Consider the following 18,522-nt stretch of genomic DNA (forward strand, 5'->3'; position numbering starts at 1 on the left):
CAACTCTGTGTGTGTGTGTGTGTGTGTGTGTGTGTGTGTGTGTGAGAGTGTGTGTGTGAGTGTGTGTATATGTGTGTGAGTGTGTGTGTGAGAGAGAGTGTGTGTGTGTGTGTGTGTGTGTATGTGTGTCTGTGTGTGAGAGTTTGCCAATTAGCTGAAGTTAGATGTAATGCTGTCTCCTGACATCTACATTATATCGAGATTGCAGTGTAGCAATTTCTTCAGGATGTCCAGCCCTTTGGATCAGAAGCGGAAGCAGAATCAGGTTTATTTATTATATGTGGTGAAGTAACAATATAAATATAATATAGTATATAAATATTATCTAAGTATTGCAAAAAGACAGAAAAAATTGATTACTGGGGACAGGAGTGGGCCTTTGAGGAATTCCTAGTTCCTTAAACTATCACCTCCTGGTCAGACAAAGCTGCTTGTGTTTTCCACTGTTTGCCCAGCTGCTGAGCCGTGACATTCGACTGGATAATTCCAGATTCACTGTCCAAACACTTTCTTTAAAATGTCTAATGTCTCTTTGGGATGATTTAGCAAAGCTGAGTGGTGTTGGTAGTAATTTGTGTATTCATTGTAAACTACTCACTGATTTAGCAGTAAACAACGATTTCAGCCTCTGAAGCCGATGTGAGAGCATCCTTCAGGATGGTGAACTCATGGAAAGCATCCGGCCCAGACGGGGTGGCTGGCCAGTTACTGAAGAACTGTGCTATTCATCTGGTTGGAGTGTTCACTAATATCTTTAACCTCTTGTTTTGGCAAGTGGTACCTGTATATTTATTTATTTTCTTCTTGTCTCAGATCCAGGTGACTGATACCAACGATAAGCTGCAGGAATCGGGAAGGGAGGTGAGTTCACTTTTAGTTATTGGATCCAGGTTTACTCTGTGTTGTCTATTCTTGTCTGAAGATATTAACTACTTCTCCAGAGGACTACTTTGATGAAGAAGCCCTGTAAGATCATGATGTTACTGACCCCTTTCTGGCACTGTTCATGTATAACCCTGCTGCTTTTGATTGTTTTCGTAAACCTCATAAAAACTCATGAGGCCCTTCAACTTCTGTTGACTTGTCAGTTAATTAATGTGTTTCTTCTTATCTTGGGGTTAGAACTTAGAACAGTACAGCACAGTACAGGTCCTTTGGCCCAAAAGGTTGTGCTGACTTTTTAACCAATGTCAAGATCAATCTGACCTTTCTCTCCCACATCATTCGTTCATCATGTGCCGTGTTGTGTGGCGTGAGTGATCATGGACTTTCCATTATCATGGCTGCTCTTGGCAAATTTTTCTACAGAAGTGGTTTGCCATGGTTTTCTCCTGGGCAGTGTCTTTACAAGATGGGTAATCCCAGCCATTATCAATACTCTTCAGAGATTGCCTGGCATCCGTGGTGGCATAACCAGGACTGGTGATGTGTACCAGCTGCTCATACGACCATCCACCACCTGCTCCCATGGCTTCATGTGACCCTGATCGGTGGGGGGGGTGGGGGGGGGACTAAGCTGGTGCTGCACCTTTTCCAAAGGTGACCTGCAGGGTAGCAGAGGGAAGAAGCACGTGACATTTCCTTTGATAGAGATGCATCTCCTCCCCACCATACCCACCATCCCCACCCCACCTACATGGTCCTCCATTTTTCTTTCATCTATGTACCTGTCTAAAGTGTGCTTCGAGTTGTAGCTGCCCAAGTTGGCTGTGAATTGATTGGCGAGTCACATTTTTTACAGGTGCACTGTAGAGTGCATCCAATTCAGATATACCTGCAGATGCTGGAAATACAGAGCAGTGCACACAGAATGTTGGAGGAACTCAGCAGGTCAGATACATCTATGGAGATGAATGGACTGTCAACATTTTGGGCCTATAACTTTCATCAGAACTGGTCTGGCAACCGCTCTGTCCAAGACCACAAGAAACTGCAGAGTTCTGAACACAGCCTATTCCACCATATAAACCAGCCCCCCTTCCCCTAACTCTGTCTACACTTCCCACTGCTTCGGAAGAGTGCCGGCATAATGAAAGAACCCCCCTCCCCCCACCCTAGCCCGGACATTCGCTCTTCTCCCACCTTCCGTCGGGCAGAAAATACAAAAGATTGAGAATACAGGCTCAAGGACAACTTTGTTCCACCATTTCACGACCTTGATCAGATCTCTTGCTTGATAAAGCTGAACTCCTGATCTCTCTATAAACCTTGCAGCTTATTGCCTACCAGCTCTGCACTTCCTCTGTAACAGTTTATTCTGCATTCTGTTATTGATTTTACATTTGTTTTACATTGATGTGCTGTATTGGTACACCATGAAGGATGTATAAACAGAAAGGTGCCAGAAAAGGGCCAGTTACATCATGAAGCTAGGTCATGGACTATTTGCCCCACTCCCATTAGGGAGGAGGATGCATAATATCCACGCCACGACCTCCAGGCTCAGAAGCAGTTACTCTCTCCAAACGGTAAGGATGATCAACACCCCCACCCACTGACTCACCTGTCAGAGTCACCTTATGTAGAGACACTCCTGTACCTAGCCTCACTTTATGGACATAGAATCAAACTTTCTATATAAGCCATTAAGCCATCTTACGTATTTATATTCATTGTGCTTTTTATTATTGTGTTTTTTAATCTTTTTTTGTCCTGCATCGGATCCAGAGTAACAATTATTTTGTTCTCCTTTACACTTGAGTACTGGAAATGACATCAAACAATCTTGAATCTTGATGTGTGTAATTATCTATCGGGATCCCATGAAAATCAAAAGCTTTTCACCGTGTCTTGGTGCACTGATGATAATAAACCAATGACCAATTACCAGAGGCTGGAGAGATTGGAGTCATTCTCTGTATGAATTCAGTTGGGCCTTGAAAATGGATGGCAAATTGCCACTGTCCTTCAGGCCATGACCTCTGACCAAGCAGACGGAAAGCCAAGGAGGTTTGGCTGCCTTTAACTAGCTGGATTCCTTGCTTTTGTTTGATAAGGTTTCCTTATGGATTGGCAGTGATACTTACGTAGGGCACCTAACTAGCGGCAGCTATGAAGATAAAGTAGCTCATGGAAATTCGGGGTGAGAGCTGATTACTGAGCCAATTTCATCTAGAAACGTAACCACTTGTGCCTGCTGTGCCATGAGAAAACTTACCATCTGTCTGCTGTTCCCCTAGAAATGTGTTAATTTCTCTGGAAACGTGTTCACCCATCTGCCAATATTCCTGGATGTGTTGCCTCCTATTTGCCATTGTAGAAACATGTCCACCCAATCGCCAGCTCCCCCAGAAATGTGACCATCCAAATACCAGTTCCCCCGGAAATGTGTCCACCCAAACACCTGTTCTCCTGGAAACATGTCCACCCATCCATCAGCTCTACCAGAACTGTGATCATCCAATTGCCAGTTCTCTGGAAGTGTGTCCACCCAAATGCCAGTTCCCCCAGAAAAGGGGCCACTTATCCTCTGGTCCCCCAGAAATTGACTGCACAGGTGCTGACTGCCTTACCCCTGTTATCAGTCATGATCACAGATTTTTCAACTAGTTAATGAAAAGACAGTTAACATAATTGTTTCTTTTCCCCGTGATCCACAGTTAATTATGGAGATGGAGGAACTGAAGAAGTGTCGCTCACAGCAGAGGAACATTGCGGCCACAGTGGACCAGCTGACCCTGTGTCTGCCAGGTACGTGACGGCTACCTGTGGTGATGTCCCTCCACATATTATCATTACTACAGGCAGCGGTTCCCTTTTGGACAAGGGGTAACTATGAAGTGAACCATTTGTGACCATTCATCCCAAGAATGTTGTTGAAGGAAAAAAATGTAGTCAAGTAGTGATGCGGGTTGTGCTAATGTGGTAACGGAACTGCAGACAGAAGCAGAGACATGGAATGCAGCATTTCAGGAACTTCACTAAATATGTTGTAACATTCATCCATCGTTGTAACAGAAAATTGGTTTTACTGCTTGACATGTAGATAATTACAGTCGGCCCTCCTTATCCGTGAGGGATTGGTTCCGGGATACCAAAAAACGTGGATGCTTAAGTCCCTTATTCAACCTGTCTTAATGCGGTGGACATTAGGACCCAGCGGAACCCCGGACCTTATTTAACCTGTTTCAGTGCAGTGGGCATTAGGACCCGGCGGCGGAGCTCTGAATCTGCAGTGTTTCTGTTCACGAAAATAATCACGATCACGATTGAAAACAAAGTGGAAATAATAAAGCGATCAGAAAAAGGTGAAACGCCGTCGGTCATTGGAAAAGTGTTAGGCTACAGTCGGTCAACGATCGGAACAATTTTAAAGGATAAAGTGAGAAAAGGCCTGCCCGATTAAAGCTCCAATTATTACTAAGCAACGCAGTGGTTTAATCATTGGGTTTTGGGGTTTTGGGTTTTTGATCCTTCACATCAACCCGGCAGGGATGGAGAGCGCGCTCGGGAGCGGTCTGTCAGTGGATCGGAGCCTGGTGCTGAAACATATGTTTCTTAAGTGTTTTATATGCATAGAAAGGTAAAATATATGCTATATACTAAGATAGATGTTTGACTAACTAACGCTAAATGATAGCGGATGTACCTGTTCCGACCTGCTTAGTAAGAGAACTTCCGTTTTTTTTTCGATCTTGATCCACGATAACCTACGCACATCCTCCCGTATAGTTTAAATCATCTCTAGATTACTTATAATACCTGATACAATATAAATGCCATGTAAAATAGTTGTTATACTGCATTGTTTAGGGAATAATGACAAGAAAAAAAAATCTGTACATGCTTGAACAACAAGTGCTGGAAGAGCACTTCTGGGTTTTCTCGATTTGCGGTTGGTTGAACTCACGCATGCGGAACTCGCGGATAAGGAGGGCCGACTGTATTTTATTCTGTAACCAGGACCTAGCCTGTTACTTAATTAAGTCTTCCTGTAGCCACCATTATGTTATCAAAATGTAGTTTTACTAGTAATCTCATCAACTGAGAATATAAAAACTGTACCGTATTCATGTTCTGATAGATCAGCTTTGACTGGTCTCCTGGTGCATGCCAGTTTTAATAAAACACCCATTATATTGAACTCCAAATCTGTGTGATCTTTCAGTTTGCTCCTACAAAGGTAGAATGACATCTGTGACTGAAAACTTCCAATCACCCTTACATGCTGGGGATATTTGATGATACATTTAGCTTTCTTGAGGCAGAACCAACAGTGGGGAGGGAATTGCCCGTGATATACCTAAGCCTGTTTCTGCTATTTCAAGGAGTATTTTAGACTGTTAAGATCTACAAATAGAATTAGGTTATTTGGCCTATTCAACGTCAATGGTTCCATTTAATCTGAAAGAATGTGTATAGTATACAACCTGAAATTCTTTATCTTCGCAGACATCCACAAAAACCAGAAGAGAACCCCAAAGAAAGAATGACAGTAAAACATTAGAACCCCAAAGCCCCCTCAGCCCCTCCTATGCACGAGCAGCAGCAAAGCGTTAGCCTTACCCGTTCCTCACCCCGACTTAATTCAGCAGAAAGCATCAGCACCCTCCACTCACCAAACAAGCAGTAGCAAATCCTTCAAGTACAACAAAAACTAATTGTTCACCTGACAATTCGATATACCACAGGCTCTTTCTCTCTCCCTAATAAAAGGTGTCACCCTTCCCACAGCAAGAGAGCAGACCAACAAAACAAAGCAACTCTGTCATTGCGATGTTAAAATCTGCCTCGTTGCTTTTATTCTGAGTTCTCAGACTCGAGGACCAGCAGCAAACATTCCCCCATCATTGAGAGAGACAATGAGCGATTGCCCAACTACAGAGGCTTCCGACAGCTGATCTGCTGTTTGCGATGTACCGTTTCTCTCATGACACCTTGGTCGGTGACACTGGCATTGAATCAACTTGTCGACAGGGCTGCAGGACCTTGTCCCAAAGGCGTGCATGTCTTCCAGGCTGCATCCTTGGGATATCGGAAAACGCTGGACAGTGAGCCCTGGGATGGAAACCATTGCCGTAAAGGATTGCAGTTTGAGTGCAGCTGTAGATCATGGACTCTGACAGAACCCCACCCACCTTAAAAAACAAAAAAGAGACATCAAAGGGATTAGGCTCATTGGATTGGAAGGACCTGTTCTGCACTGTATTTCTAAATAAAATAAATAAAATACTAAATCAATATGAATACCAAGGCTCGTACCAGATTCACCACCCTCTGGCTGAAGAAATACGTCATCTCATTTCTGAAGGGAATAAAACCTTTTATTCTGAGGCTTTTCCTACAATCTCTTCTGTAACAAGGAGCAGGGATGTATTGTTTGAGGTGTTGTCCTTTCCATTAAGCTCCAAGTCACACTTTCAATCAGCATATTGCTACTGGTTGCTTGGATGTATAAAGTCTTGAAGAAAAATATTTCTTAGCCAACTGTTTTCCTGAAACCGCAGTACAGAACAAGCGTTCCATTGCTGCTTATGAGCCGTTAGTGTGTAAATTGACTGCAGAGCTAATCTATGTAACAAGCAGATCTGCTTTGAAGCATTTCATGATGTCTGAAGCACTTCCTGGCTTTAAAGATTGACATAGGAAGGCAAATTCTTGCAGGTTGACACAGTGGTAAAGAAGGCAAATGCAATGTTAACATTCATTTCGAGAGGACTAGAATATAAAAGCAAGGACATACTGCTGAGGCTTTATAAGACATTGGTCAGACCGTACTCGGAATATTGTGAGCAGTTTTGAGTTCCACGTCGAGTGAAAATTGTTCTGGATCTGGAGAAGATCCAAAAAGACGTTCAAAAGAATGATCCCAGGAATGGAAGACTTAACCTGTCAGGAGTATTTGATGTCTCTGGGCCTGTACTTGATGGAATGGGGGGTGGGGTGGGGTGGTAGAATCTCACTAAAACCTACCGGATAATGAAAGGCCTGGATAGAGTGGACATGGAAAGGATGTTTCCATTATTGGGAGAATCTAGGACCAGAGGGTACAGCCTCAGAATAAAAGGATGTCCTTTGATGAAAGAGAGGAGGAATTTCTTTTGCCAAAGGATGTGAATTTGTGGATGTCACTGGGTATATTTAAAGCAGAGATTGACAGGTTCTGGATTAGTGAGGAGTGGGATTAAAAGTTACATGGAGAAGGCAGAAGAATAGGGTTGGGGAGAAAAGAAAATCAGCCATGAAGGAATGATAGAGCAGACTCAATGGGCCGAATGGCCTAATTTGCTCCTGTCTCTTAAGGCCTTTTCAGTGGATATCCCATGCTGGCCACTGATTTGCCCAAACCACAATTTTAATTCCAGGGAGCTCATGGTCTAGATGTGTTTAATTCCAAATATTGTGCAGAAATCTTCGGCAGAAATGCAGTTTGCAGAACTAGTTTTTCAAACATCTAATATTTCACGCGGATGAAGATCCATCCAATTTGATTAATTTCTCAAAGACTGAATTATAGAAGTTACTGTATCCACCTCACTCAACCTGCTAATGAATGCTGAGCATTTGAGGAGTGTTGATAGAACAGACAGGGATAAAACTTCCATTGGCATCAGGGCCAGAAAACAGAGGTGACAGGTTTAAGGTATTTGCCAAAAATAACAGAAGGGAGATGGGAGTTCTCTTAAAGCAACACACACAAAATGCTGGAGGAACTCAGCAGGTCAGGCAGCATCAATGGTATCTTTTCTGTGGTATTGTATCTCTTAGGTATTTACCAAAAAATACCTGATACGTTTCTACAGTCACCTGATACGTACCTGAAAATACCTGACGTGTTTCCACGATTTAAGGTATTTGCCAAAAAAAAACAGGAAGCTGGGAGTTCTCTTAAGCAGTTATGATTTGGAATCCACTGACATGTAGTGAGTCTGGGTGAGCATATGAACATAGAAATCTACAGCACATTACAGGCCCTTCAGCCCACAATGTTGTGCCGACCATATAGCCTACTCTAGAAACTGCCTAGGGTTCTGTATAACCCTACTGCGTAGTTCTCTATTTTTCTAAGTTCCATGTACCAATCTAAGAGTGTCTTAAAAGACCTTATTGTATCTGTCTCCACCACCATCGCTGGCAGTGCATTCCATACACCCACCACTCTCTGTCTGAAAAACTTATCCCTGACATTCTCCTTGTATAAACACCTTAAAACTATGCCCTGGGAAAAAGCCTCTGGCTATCCACACAATCAATGCCTCTCATCATCTTATACACTTCTATCAGGTCATCCTCCATTGCTCCAAGGAGAAAAGGCCAAGTTCACTCAACCTATTCTCATAAGGCGTGCTCTCCAGTCCATGCAACAACCTTGTAAATCTCCTCTGCACCCTTTCTATGGTTTCCACATCCTTCCTGTAGTGAGGTGACCAGAACTGAACACAGTACTCCAAATGGGGTCTGACCAAGATCTTATATAGCTGTAACATAGAAACATAGAAACATAGAAAATAGGTACAGGAGTAGGCCATTCGGCCCTTCGAGTCTGCACCGCCATTTATTATGATCATGGCTGATCATCCAACTCAGAACCCTGCACCAGCCTTCCCTCCGTACCCCCTGATCCCCGTAGCCACAAGGGCCATATCTAACTCCCTCTTAAATATAGCCAATGAACTGGCCTCAACTGTTTCCTGTGGCAGAGAATTCCACAGATTCACCACTCTCTGTGTGAAGAAGTTTTTCCTAATCTCGGTCCTAAAAGGCTTCTCCTTTATCCTCAAACTGTGACCCCTCGTTCTGGACTTCCCCAACATCGGGAACAATCTTCCTGCATCTAGCCTGTCCAATCCCTTTAGGATTTTATATGTTTCAATCAGATCCCCCCTCAATCTTCTGAATTCCAACGAGTACAAGCCCAGTTCATCCAGTCTTTCTTCATATGAAAGTCCTGCCATCCCAGGAATCAATCTGGTGAACCTTCTTTGTACTCCCTTTATGGCAAGGATGTCTTTCCTCAGATTAGGGGACCAAAACTGCACACAATACTCCAGCTGTGGTCTCACCAAGGCCTTGTACAACTGCAGTAGTACCTCCCTGCTCCTGTACTCGAATCCTCTCGCTATAAATGCCAGCATACCATTCGCCTTTTTCACCGCCTGCTGTACCTGCATGCCCACTTTCAATGACTGGTGTATAATGACACCCAGGTCTCGTTGCACCTCCCCTTTTCCGAATCGGCCACCATTCAGATAATAATCTGTTTTCCTATTTTTGCCACCAAAGTGGATAACTTCACATTTATCCACATTAAATTGCATCTGCCATGAATTTGCCCACTCACCCAACCTATCCAAGTCACTCTGCATCCTCTTAGCATCCTCCTCACAGCTAACACTGCCACCCAGCTTCGTATCATCCACAAACTTGGAGATGCTGCATTTAATTCCCTCATCCAAGTCATTAATATATATTGTAAGCAACTGGGGTCCCAGCACTGAGCCTTGCGGTACCCCACTAGTCACCGCCTGCCATTCTGAAAAGGTCCCGTTTATTCCCACTCTTTGCTTCCTGTCTGCTAACCAATTCTCTATCCACATCAATACCTTACCCCCAATACCGGGTGCTTTAAGTTTGCACACTAATCTCCTGTGTGGGACCTTGTCAAAAGCGTTTTGAAAATCCAAATATACCACATCCACTGGCTCTCCCCTATCCACTCTACTAGTTACATCCTCAAAAAATTCTATGAGATTCGTCAGACATGATTTTCCTTTCACAAATCCATGCTGACTTTGTCCGATGATTTCACCGCTTTCCAAATGTGCTGTTATCACATCTTTGATAACTGACTCCAGCAGTTTCCCCACCACCGACGTTAGGCTAACCGGTCTATAATTCCCCAGTTTCTCTCTCCCTCCTTTTTTAAAAAGTGGGGTTACATTAGCCACCCTCCAATCCTCAGGAACTAGCCCAGAATCTAACGAGTTTTGAAAAATTATCACTAATGCATCCACCATTTCTTGGGCTACTTCCTTAAGCACTCTGGGATGCAGACCATCTGGCCCTGGGGATTTATCTGCCTTTAATCCCTTCAATTTACCTAACACCACTTCCCTACTAACATGTAACATTACTTCATGGCTCTTGAACTCTGTCCCATGGTTGATGAATGCCGACACACCACACGCCTACTTAACAACACAGTCGACCTGCGAAGCAGCTTTGAGTGTCCTATGGCCACAGACCCCAAGGTCTCTCTGATCCTTCACACTGCCAAGAGCCTTACCATTAATACTACATTCTGTTTTCAAATTTGACCTACCAACATGAACCACTTCACGCTTATCCGGGTTGAACTCCATCTGCCACTTCTCAGCCCAGTTCTGCATCCTATCGATGTCCAGCTGTAACCTCTGACAGCCCTCCACACTCTCCACAACACCCCCAACCTTTGTGTCATTAGCAATCTTACTAATCCACCCTTCTACTCTTCATCCAGGTCATTTATAAAAATCGCAAAGAGGTGGGGTCCCAGAACAGATCCCTGTAGAATACCACTGGTCACCGACCTCCGTGCAGAATACGAACCATCTATAGCCACCCTTTGTCTTCTGTGGGCAATTCAATTCTGGATCCACAAAGCAAGGTCTCCTTGGATCTCATGCCTCCTTACTTTCTGAATGAACCTCACATGGGGAACCTTATCAAATGCCTTACTGAAATCCATATACATTATATCCACTGCTCTACCTTCATCAATATGTTTTGTTACATCCTCAAAGAATTCAATCAGGCCTGTAAGGCATGACGTATCCATGACAAAGCCATGCTGATTATCCCTAATCAGATTATGTCTCTCCAAATGCTCATAAATCCTGCCTCTCAGGATCTTCTTCAACAACATGCCCACCACTGAAGTCAGACTCACTGGTCTATAATTTCCTGGGTTATCTCTGCTCCCTTTCTTGAACAAGGGAACAACATTTGCAACCCTCCTATCCTTCGGCACTCCTCCTGTCCCTATTGGTGATGCAAAGGTCATTGCCAGAGCCTCAGCAATCTCTTCCCCTGCTTCCCACAGTAGCCTGGGTACATCTCGTCTGGTCCCAGCGACTTAACTAACTTAGTGCTTTTCAAAAGCTCCAGCTCTCCATGATTGAAGAGTCAGAGAGCAGCTGAGATCATAAACATGAGAGACTCTGCAGATGCGGAAGTTTAAATCTTGTTGACGGGAGCTCAGTGAGACCCTCTCTTACTGCTCCCCCTCTGTGATCTCTGCTCTTTGATCGTGTGCTCACCGCGACTCTTTACCACAACGATGTGTCCAGCTTGTATTCCTTACCCTCTTCCCACCTTCCTATTCTGGTTTCTTCTTCCATTCTTTCCAGTCCTGATGAGGATTTTGGCCCAAAACTTTGGCTATTTATTCCTCTCCAAAGATGCTGCCTGACCTGCTGAATTCCTCCGACATTTTGTTGGTATTATTTCTGGGGATTATTTATTTATAATTTGGAGGTACAGCATGGTAACAGGTCCTTCTAGCCCAATGAGCTGACATTGTCCTGTTACACCCATGTGAACATTTAACCTACTAACCCGTATGTCCTTAGAGTTTGGGAGGAAACCGGAACACCCGGAGGAAACTCACGCTATCACAGGGAGAACATGCAAATTCCTTACAAACAGTGGCAGAATTGAACCCAGGTTGCTGGCACTGTAATAGCAGTATCTAACCCGGGGGTTCCCAGTCTGGGGTCCACGGACCTCTCGGTTAATGGTAGGGGTCTGGGAACCCCTGGTCTAAACATGACACTACAGTGCTACCCCAACACGATGTTTGAGGGAGCTTGCTTTGAAGAACATTTAGTGGCTGCACCATTTTGTGTTACTATACGTACACTACAGCAGTGCTTTGTAGACAGAAAGAACACTGACCTGTCCTGGGTCATGAGTGTGTGTGATAATTTTCCTTATAAGAGATGCCAAGACCAAATACCCGAGATAAACCAGGTCAATGTCAACTTGCAGCAATATTTCATCAGGAGTTTGAGGAGAATTGGTATGTCACCAAATGCTCCAGCAAAGTTTTACAGATGTACATTGGAAAGCATTATAATTGGTTGCAGCAGCATCTGGTATGGGGGCAGGGACGGACTGGAAAAAGCTGCAGAAAGTTGCAAACTTAGCCGGCTCCCCAGCATCGAGGACATCTTCAAAAGGTGATGTCTCAAAGAGGTGACATCCATCATTAAGGACCTCCACCACCCAGGACATGCCCTCTTCTCATTGCTGCCATCAAGGAGGAGGTACATGAGCCTGAAATCACACACTCAATATTTTAGGAACAGCTTCTTCCCCTCTGCCATCAGATTTCTGAATGGTCAATGAACCCATTAACACCATGAACCCATGTACACTATCAACACAGGAAGGGTCTCGCCCCGAAACGTCGACTGTATCTCTTCCTAGAGATGCTGCCTGGCCTGCTGCGTTCACCAGCAACTTTGATGTGTGTTGCTTGAATTTCCAGCATCTGCAGAATTCCTGTTGTTTGCCCATGTACACTATCTCACTCTTTTTTACTCTCTTTTTGTGCTACACACACACAAAAACACACACACACATATATATATATTTAGAAACATAGAAACATAGAAAACCCATAGCACAATACAGGCCCTTCGGCCAACAAAGCTGTACCAAACATGTCCTTACCTTAGAAATTATCTAGGGTTACCCATAGTCCTCTATTTTTCTGAGCTCTATCTACCTGTCTAGAAGTCTCTTAAAAGATCTTATCGTATCTGCCTCCACCACTGTCGCCGGCAGCCCATTCCACGCACTCACCACTCTCTGTGTAAAAAACTTACCCATGACATCTCCCCTGTACTTACTTCCAAGCGCCTTAAAACTGTGACCTCTCGTGCTAGCCATTTCAGCCCTGGGAAAAAGCTTCTGAGTATCCACACGATCAATGCCTCTCATCATCTTATACACCTCTATCAGGTCACCCCTCATCCTCCGTCGCTCCAAGGAAAAAAGGCTGAGTTCACTCACCTATACTCATAAGGCATGCTCCCCAATCCAGGCAACATCCTTGTAAATCTCTGCACCCTTTCTATGGTTTCCACATCCTTCCTGTAGTGAGGTGACCAGAACCGAGCACAGTACTCCAAGTAGAGTCTAAACAGGGTCCTATATAGCTGCAACATTACTTCTCGGCTCCTAAACTCAGTCCCATGATTGATGAAGGCCAATGCACCGTATCCCTTCTTAACCACAGAGTCAACCTGCATAGTAGCTTTGAGTGTCCTATGGACTCGAACCCCAAGATCCCTCTGATCCTCCACACTGCCAAGGGTCTTACCATTAATACTATATTCTGTCATCATATTTGACCTACCAAAATGAACCACCTCACACTTATCTGGGTTGAACTCCATCTGCCACTTCTCAGCCCAGTTTTGCATCCTTTCAGTGTCCCGCTGTAACCTCTGACAGCCCTCCACACTATCTACAGCACCTCCAATCTTTGTGTCATCAGCAAATTTACTAACCCATCCCTCCACTTCTTCATCCAGGTCATTTATAAAATCACAAAGAGTAGGGGTCCCAGAACAGATCCATGAGGCACACCACTGGTCACTGACCTCCATGCAGAATATGACCCGTCTACAACCACTCTTTGTCTTCTGTAGGCAAGCCAGTTCTGGATCCACAAAGCAATGTCCCCTTGGATCCCATGCCCTCCTTACTGTCTCAATAAGCCTTGCATGGGGTACCTTGTCAAATGTCTTGCTGAAATCCATATACACTCCATCCACTGCTCTACCTTCATCAATGTGTTTAGTCACATCCTCACAAACTTCTCATTGTAATTTACATTTCTTATATATTATGTACTGCTGCTGCAAAACAATAAGTTTCGTGACATATGCCAGTGATTTAAACCCAATTTTGGTTCTGTATAGATAAGCTGACTCACTGTAGACCACCGTTCAGAGTTGGGCAGGATGGGAGAGTCTGGCGTAGTCTTTCCAACAGACCATGGAGATGCCTTGTGGGAGAGAGGACAAGATTGAAAATACTGGAACTCTAAGCTCAGTTTGATTTGTTAGAGCACATGGACGGGAGCCCTGATGTGCGCGAGTGCTGACGAGTTGAGCAGATGAAGGGTGCAGGAAGGGATGGCAAGGGGCCGGCAGGTGAGCCGTCAATCGGTCCGGGTGCTGGAGAAAGTTACGAGAGCTGCTTCAACCTCCTGTTCTCGAGATGCTTAGGAACAGTGCTGAGATCTCTGAGCACTTATTTATCACTCGCCACCAACAACTTTGAGTGAGAAATGTGGTGCCAAAATTTAGTAATGATGGAATATGGTGTTTAAGTCCAAGGTTCTTTCAGAAGTTAGCAACGCACAGGGCCAGATTGAAAAGGTAGGGGTGATTCGGCCAAAGGTGGCAGGTGGGCTTGTGTTCAGCTCGCTGCTCCACAAGATTTACTCACTCTTACGCTAAACTGGGGCTGTGGCCTGCAGTTACCGGGCTCCTGAGCTGGCTGCTGCGATGAACTAGCTTCGTGACTGTGGGCTCACATTCATGAACTTGCAGTCCAGCCGAAGAGTCTCGGCCTAAAACGTCGACTCTACTCTTTTCCATAGCTGCTGCCTGGCCTGCTGGGTTCCTCCAGCACTTTGTGTGTGTTGTTTAGCTCTGACTATTATTTGTTTACTTTTTATTGTCTGCACAAATTGTTCTCTTTTTGCACACTGGGTGTTTGAAAGTCTTTCTTACTGGGTTCTGTTGGGTTTCTTTGTTTTTGTGGCTGCCTGTAAGAAGCGTGTGTGGCGGGCTAGAGATACGTCTTTACCCAAGGAGGGTTAAGGCACTCCTTCCCTCTGCCAGCCTGTGGGTCACCCTTGGGCAAGGTGTAGCACCTGCTTAGCCACCGTTCAGGGTCCCGTGAAGCCATGGGAGCAGGTGGTGGATGGTCGTATGAGCAACTGGTGCAGATCACAAGTCCTGGTTATTGACTACTGACGCCAGGCAGACAGTCTCTGAGGAGTATTGGTAGTGGCTGGGGTCACCCATCTTATCAAGACACTGCCCAGAAGAAGGCAGTGGCAAAGCACTTCCCAACAACAATCATGGTCATAGACCATGATCATCCATATCACACGACACGGCACATAATGATGATGATGATGTAAGAAAATGAATTTCAAGATTGTATATATATATACAGAGTAGTGTACATAGTTTGATAATAAACATACTTTGAACTTGAACTTCAGTGAGTCACAACTTGTTCCTTCATGATCATTTTATTAAGAGCTGATAGAGCAAAGCGAATTTGAAACAGACAGAGACAGGGGATCTACTACTTGAGAAGAGAGAAAATAAGATGGTGCCCAGCATAAAACATCTATTTTAATACAGTGAGACAAATAAAATTCTGTAGATAAGTGATAACCAATTAGAAAGTACTCATTTGAATACTGAACTACCAAGTTAACCAAAGAGAAAACACTTAATCACTTAATGCAAAACAAAGAAATTTTCGGAGCTTTCTTTATATAGCCACTGAAGGCATATTAAGCTGTTATACCTATAAGAGCTACTTAAAATACAAGCAGATAATTAATTACAAACAAGAGAAAATCTGCAGATGCTGGAATTCAAAGTAATTCACACAAAATACTGGAGGAATTTAGCAGGCCAGGTAGCATTTAAAGAAAAGAGTAAACAGTCGACATTTCGGGCCGAACCCTTCATCTGGACTGAAAAAAGAGAAGAGAAGTCAGAGTAAGAAGGGGGTGGGATGGGAGGAAGAAGTACAAGCTTCACTTTCCAATTCCGACATGTCAGTTCATGGCCTTCTCTACTGTCGTGATGAGGCCACACTCAGGTCGGAGGTGGCAGAGATGGAGTGCTAAGGACAGGGACTAGCGCAGGTGCAGACACACCCAGCCCTGAGGTCATTTGATTCCAAACAATTGGTTTACTGATCATTACAGAATGTCTCTCTGATGCTTCCTGCTCCCTCCCCTCTCCCTTCTCCTTTTCCTAACCATGATTCCACTCTCCCTGCCCCCTTCCTACTCAATTCACAATAAAGACCCATATCAGAATCAGGTTTATCATCACTCACATATGTCATGAACTTGTTTATTTTTGCAGCAGCAGTACAGTGCAATACATAAAATTACTATAGTACTGTGCAAAAGTCTTAAGCACCCTACTTATATGTACAGCATATGCCTAAGACTTTTGCACAGTACTGCATATCAAACATAAATTATACACAATTTTTACAAGAAAGAACACAATTACAACAAAAAGTCAATTTTAGTGCAAAGTGGTCAAAGTGGTCACAGTGTTGCTAAAAGATAGTGATTGGAGTTTTGCCGGTTGGTTCAGGAACCAAATACTTGAAGATAAGTAGCTGTTCTTGAACCTGGTGGTGTGGGTCTTCTGTACCTCCTGCCCAATGGAATCTGTAAGAAGATGGCATGCTCCAGATGGTGGAATAGTAGTTCCTCCAGCAGATGGTTACTTATTTATATTTTATACATATGGTGTCTATAAAAGTGTTCATGATCCCTTGGAAGTGATCATATTTTATTGTTTTACAACATTGAATCACAGTGGATTTAACTTGGCTTTTTGTGACACTGATCAACAGAAAAAGACTCTTTCGTGTCAAAGTGAAAACAGATCTCTACAAAGTGATCTAAATTAATTACAAATATAAAACACAAAATAATTGATTGCATAAGTATTCACCCCCTTTAATATGACATAAAAAATCATCAGTGCTACAGCCAATTGGTTTTAGAATCCACATGATTAGTTAACTGGAGATCATTGGTGTGCAGTCAAGGTGTTTCAATTGATTGTAGTAAAAATACACCTGTATTTGGAAGGTCCAACTGCTGGAGAGTCAGCAAGAACTACACCATGAAGACAAAAAGACACTCCAAGCAACTCTGTGGAAAGGTTATTTAAAGTACACATCAGGAACTGGGCACAAGAAAGTTTCCAAGTCATCAAATAACCCTTGGAGTACAGTTAAGTCAATCATCAAGAAATGGAAAGAATATGGCACAGCCGCAAATTTGCCTAGAGCAAGCCATCCTCAAAAACTGAATGACTGTGCAAGAAGGGAACTAGTGAGGGAGGCCACTGAGAGACCTATGAGAGCTCTGGAGGAGTTACAAGCCTCAGTGGCTGAGATGAGAGAGACTGTGCATATGATAACTGTTGCCCAGGTGCTTCCTCAGTTGCAGCTTTATGGGAGAGTTGCAAAGAGAAAGCCATGGTTCAAAAAAACTCGTGTGGAATCTTGGCTAGAGTTTACCAGAAGGCACGTTGAAGACACTGAAGTCAGCTGGAAGAAAGTTCTATGGTCTGATGAAATCAAAATTGAGCTTTTTGGCCATCACACTAAATGCTATGTTTGGCATAACGCAAACACCACACATCATCAAAAACACAGCATCCCTATTGTGAAGTATGATCGTGACTGCATCATGTCGTAGGAATGCTTCACTGCAGCAGGCCCTGGAAGGCTTGTGAGGGTAGAATGAATGCAGCAAAATACAAGGAATTCTTGGAGGAAAACCTGATGCAGTCTGCAAGAGAACTGTGACTTGGGAGAAGATTTGTTTTCCAGCAAGACAATGACCCCAAACATAAAACCAAAGCTACACAGGATTGGCATAAAAACAACAAAGTTAATGTCCTAAAGTGGCCAAGTCAGAGTCCAGCCCTCAATCCAATTGAGAATTTGTGGCTGTATTTGAAAAGGGTTGTTCACTCATGATCCCTATGCAATCTGACAGAGCTTGAGCAGTTTTGTAAAGAAGAATGGGAAAAATTGCAGTGTCCAGATGTGCAAAGTTACAGAGACCTATCCACACAGACTCAAGGCTGTAATTGCTGCCAAAGGTGCATCTACTAAAGGGTGTGAATAATTATGCAATCAATTATTTTGTATTTTGTGTTTTACGTTTTGTAATTAATTCAGACCAATTTGTACTAATTTGTTTTCACTTTGACTCGAAAGAGTCTTTTCTGTTGATCAGTGTCAAATAAGCCAAATTAAATCCACTGTGATTCAATGTTGGAAAAACAATAAAGCATGAAAACTTCCAAGGGTGATAGGATGAATACTTTTTATAGGCACTGTTTACTTCTTATTGTAATTTATAGTTATCATGTATTGCAATGTACTGCTGCCACAAAACAACAAATTTCATGACATGCCCGAGATAATAAACCTGATTCTGATTCGGCTTCTGCTCCACGTTCAGGCATCTGCAGTCTCTAGTGTTGGCTTATTTTTAGAATGCTTTCGTTTTTGTTTTTCTATTATCCCCTCAGGTGGCCATTCTATACTTGACATGTCCTTATAGTAATTGATGCTGGGTGGAGAAACACATTGGTCTTGTATTCCTTGTATTTTTATGAACTGTATCATGTCTGTCACAGCCCAAAGGCAGGATCCCCTACTTCACTGCAAATGTCAGCAGAGCTGAACATGTCATGTCAATTAAATGGTGCACTTAAGTTCAGTTTGTGGCTA

The 18,522-nt window shown here is 43.5% G+C and overlaps 1 protein-coding gene across 2 annotated transcripts in view; it reads left to right on the forward strand.

Annotated features, from left to right (window-relative positions):
* exoc6b (exocyst complex component 6B) overlaps nucleotides 1-18,522 on the forward strand; it is an 899,778-nt gene that overhangs the window by 72,248 nt on the left and 809,008 nt on the right. For both annotated transcript variants that reach the window (XM_063047162.1, XM_063047163.1), the window contains exons 3-4: nucleotides 814-861; nucleotides 3,600-3,690. In XM_063047162.1, coding sequence (XP_062903232.1) covers nucleotides 814-861; nucleotides 3,600-3,690 — 139 coding nt within the window. The remainder of the gene's footprint in view (nucleotides 1-813; nucleotides 862-3,599; nucleotides 3,691-18,522) is intronic.

The sequence above is a fragment of the Mobula hypostoma genome, chromosome 4, assembly GCF_963921235.1.
Source record: "Mobula hypostoma chromosome 4, sMobHyp1.1, whole genome shotgun sequence".
In the NCBI taxonomy this organism is placed as follows: domain Eukaryota; kingdom Metazoa; phylum Chordata; class Chondrichthyes; order Myliobatiformes; family Myliobatidae; genus Mobula; species Mobula hypostoma.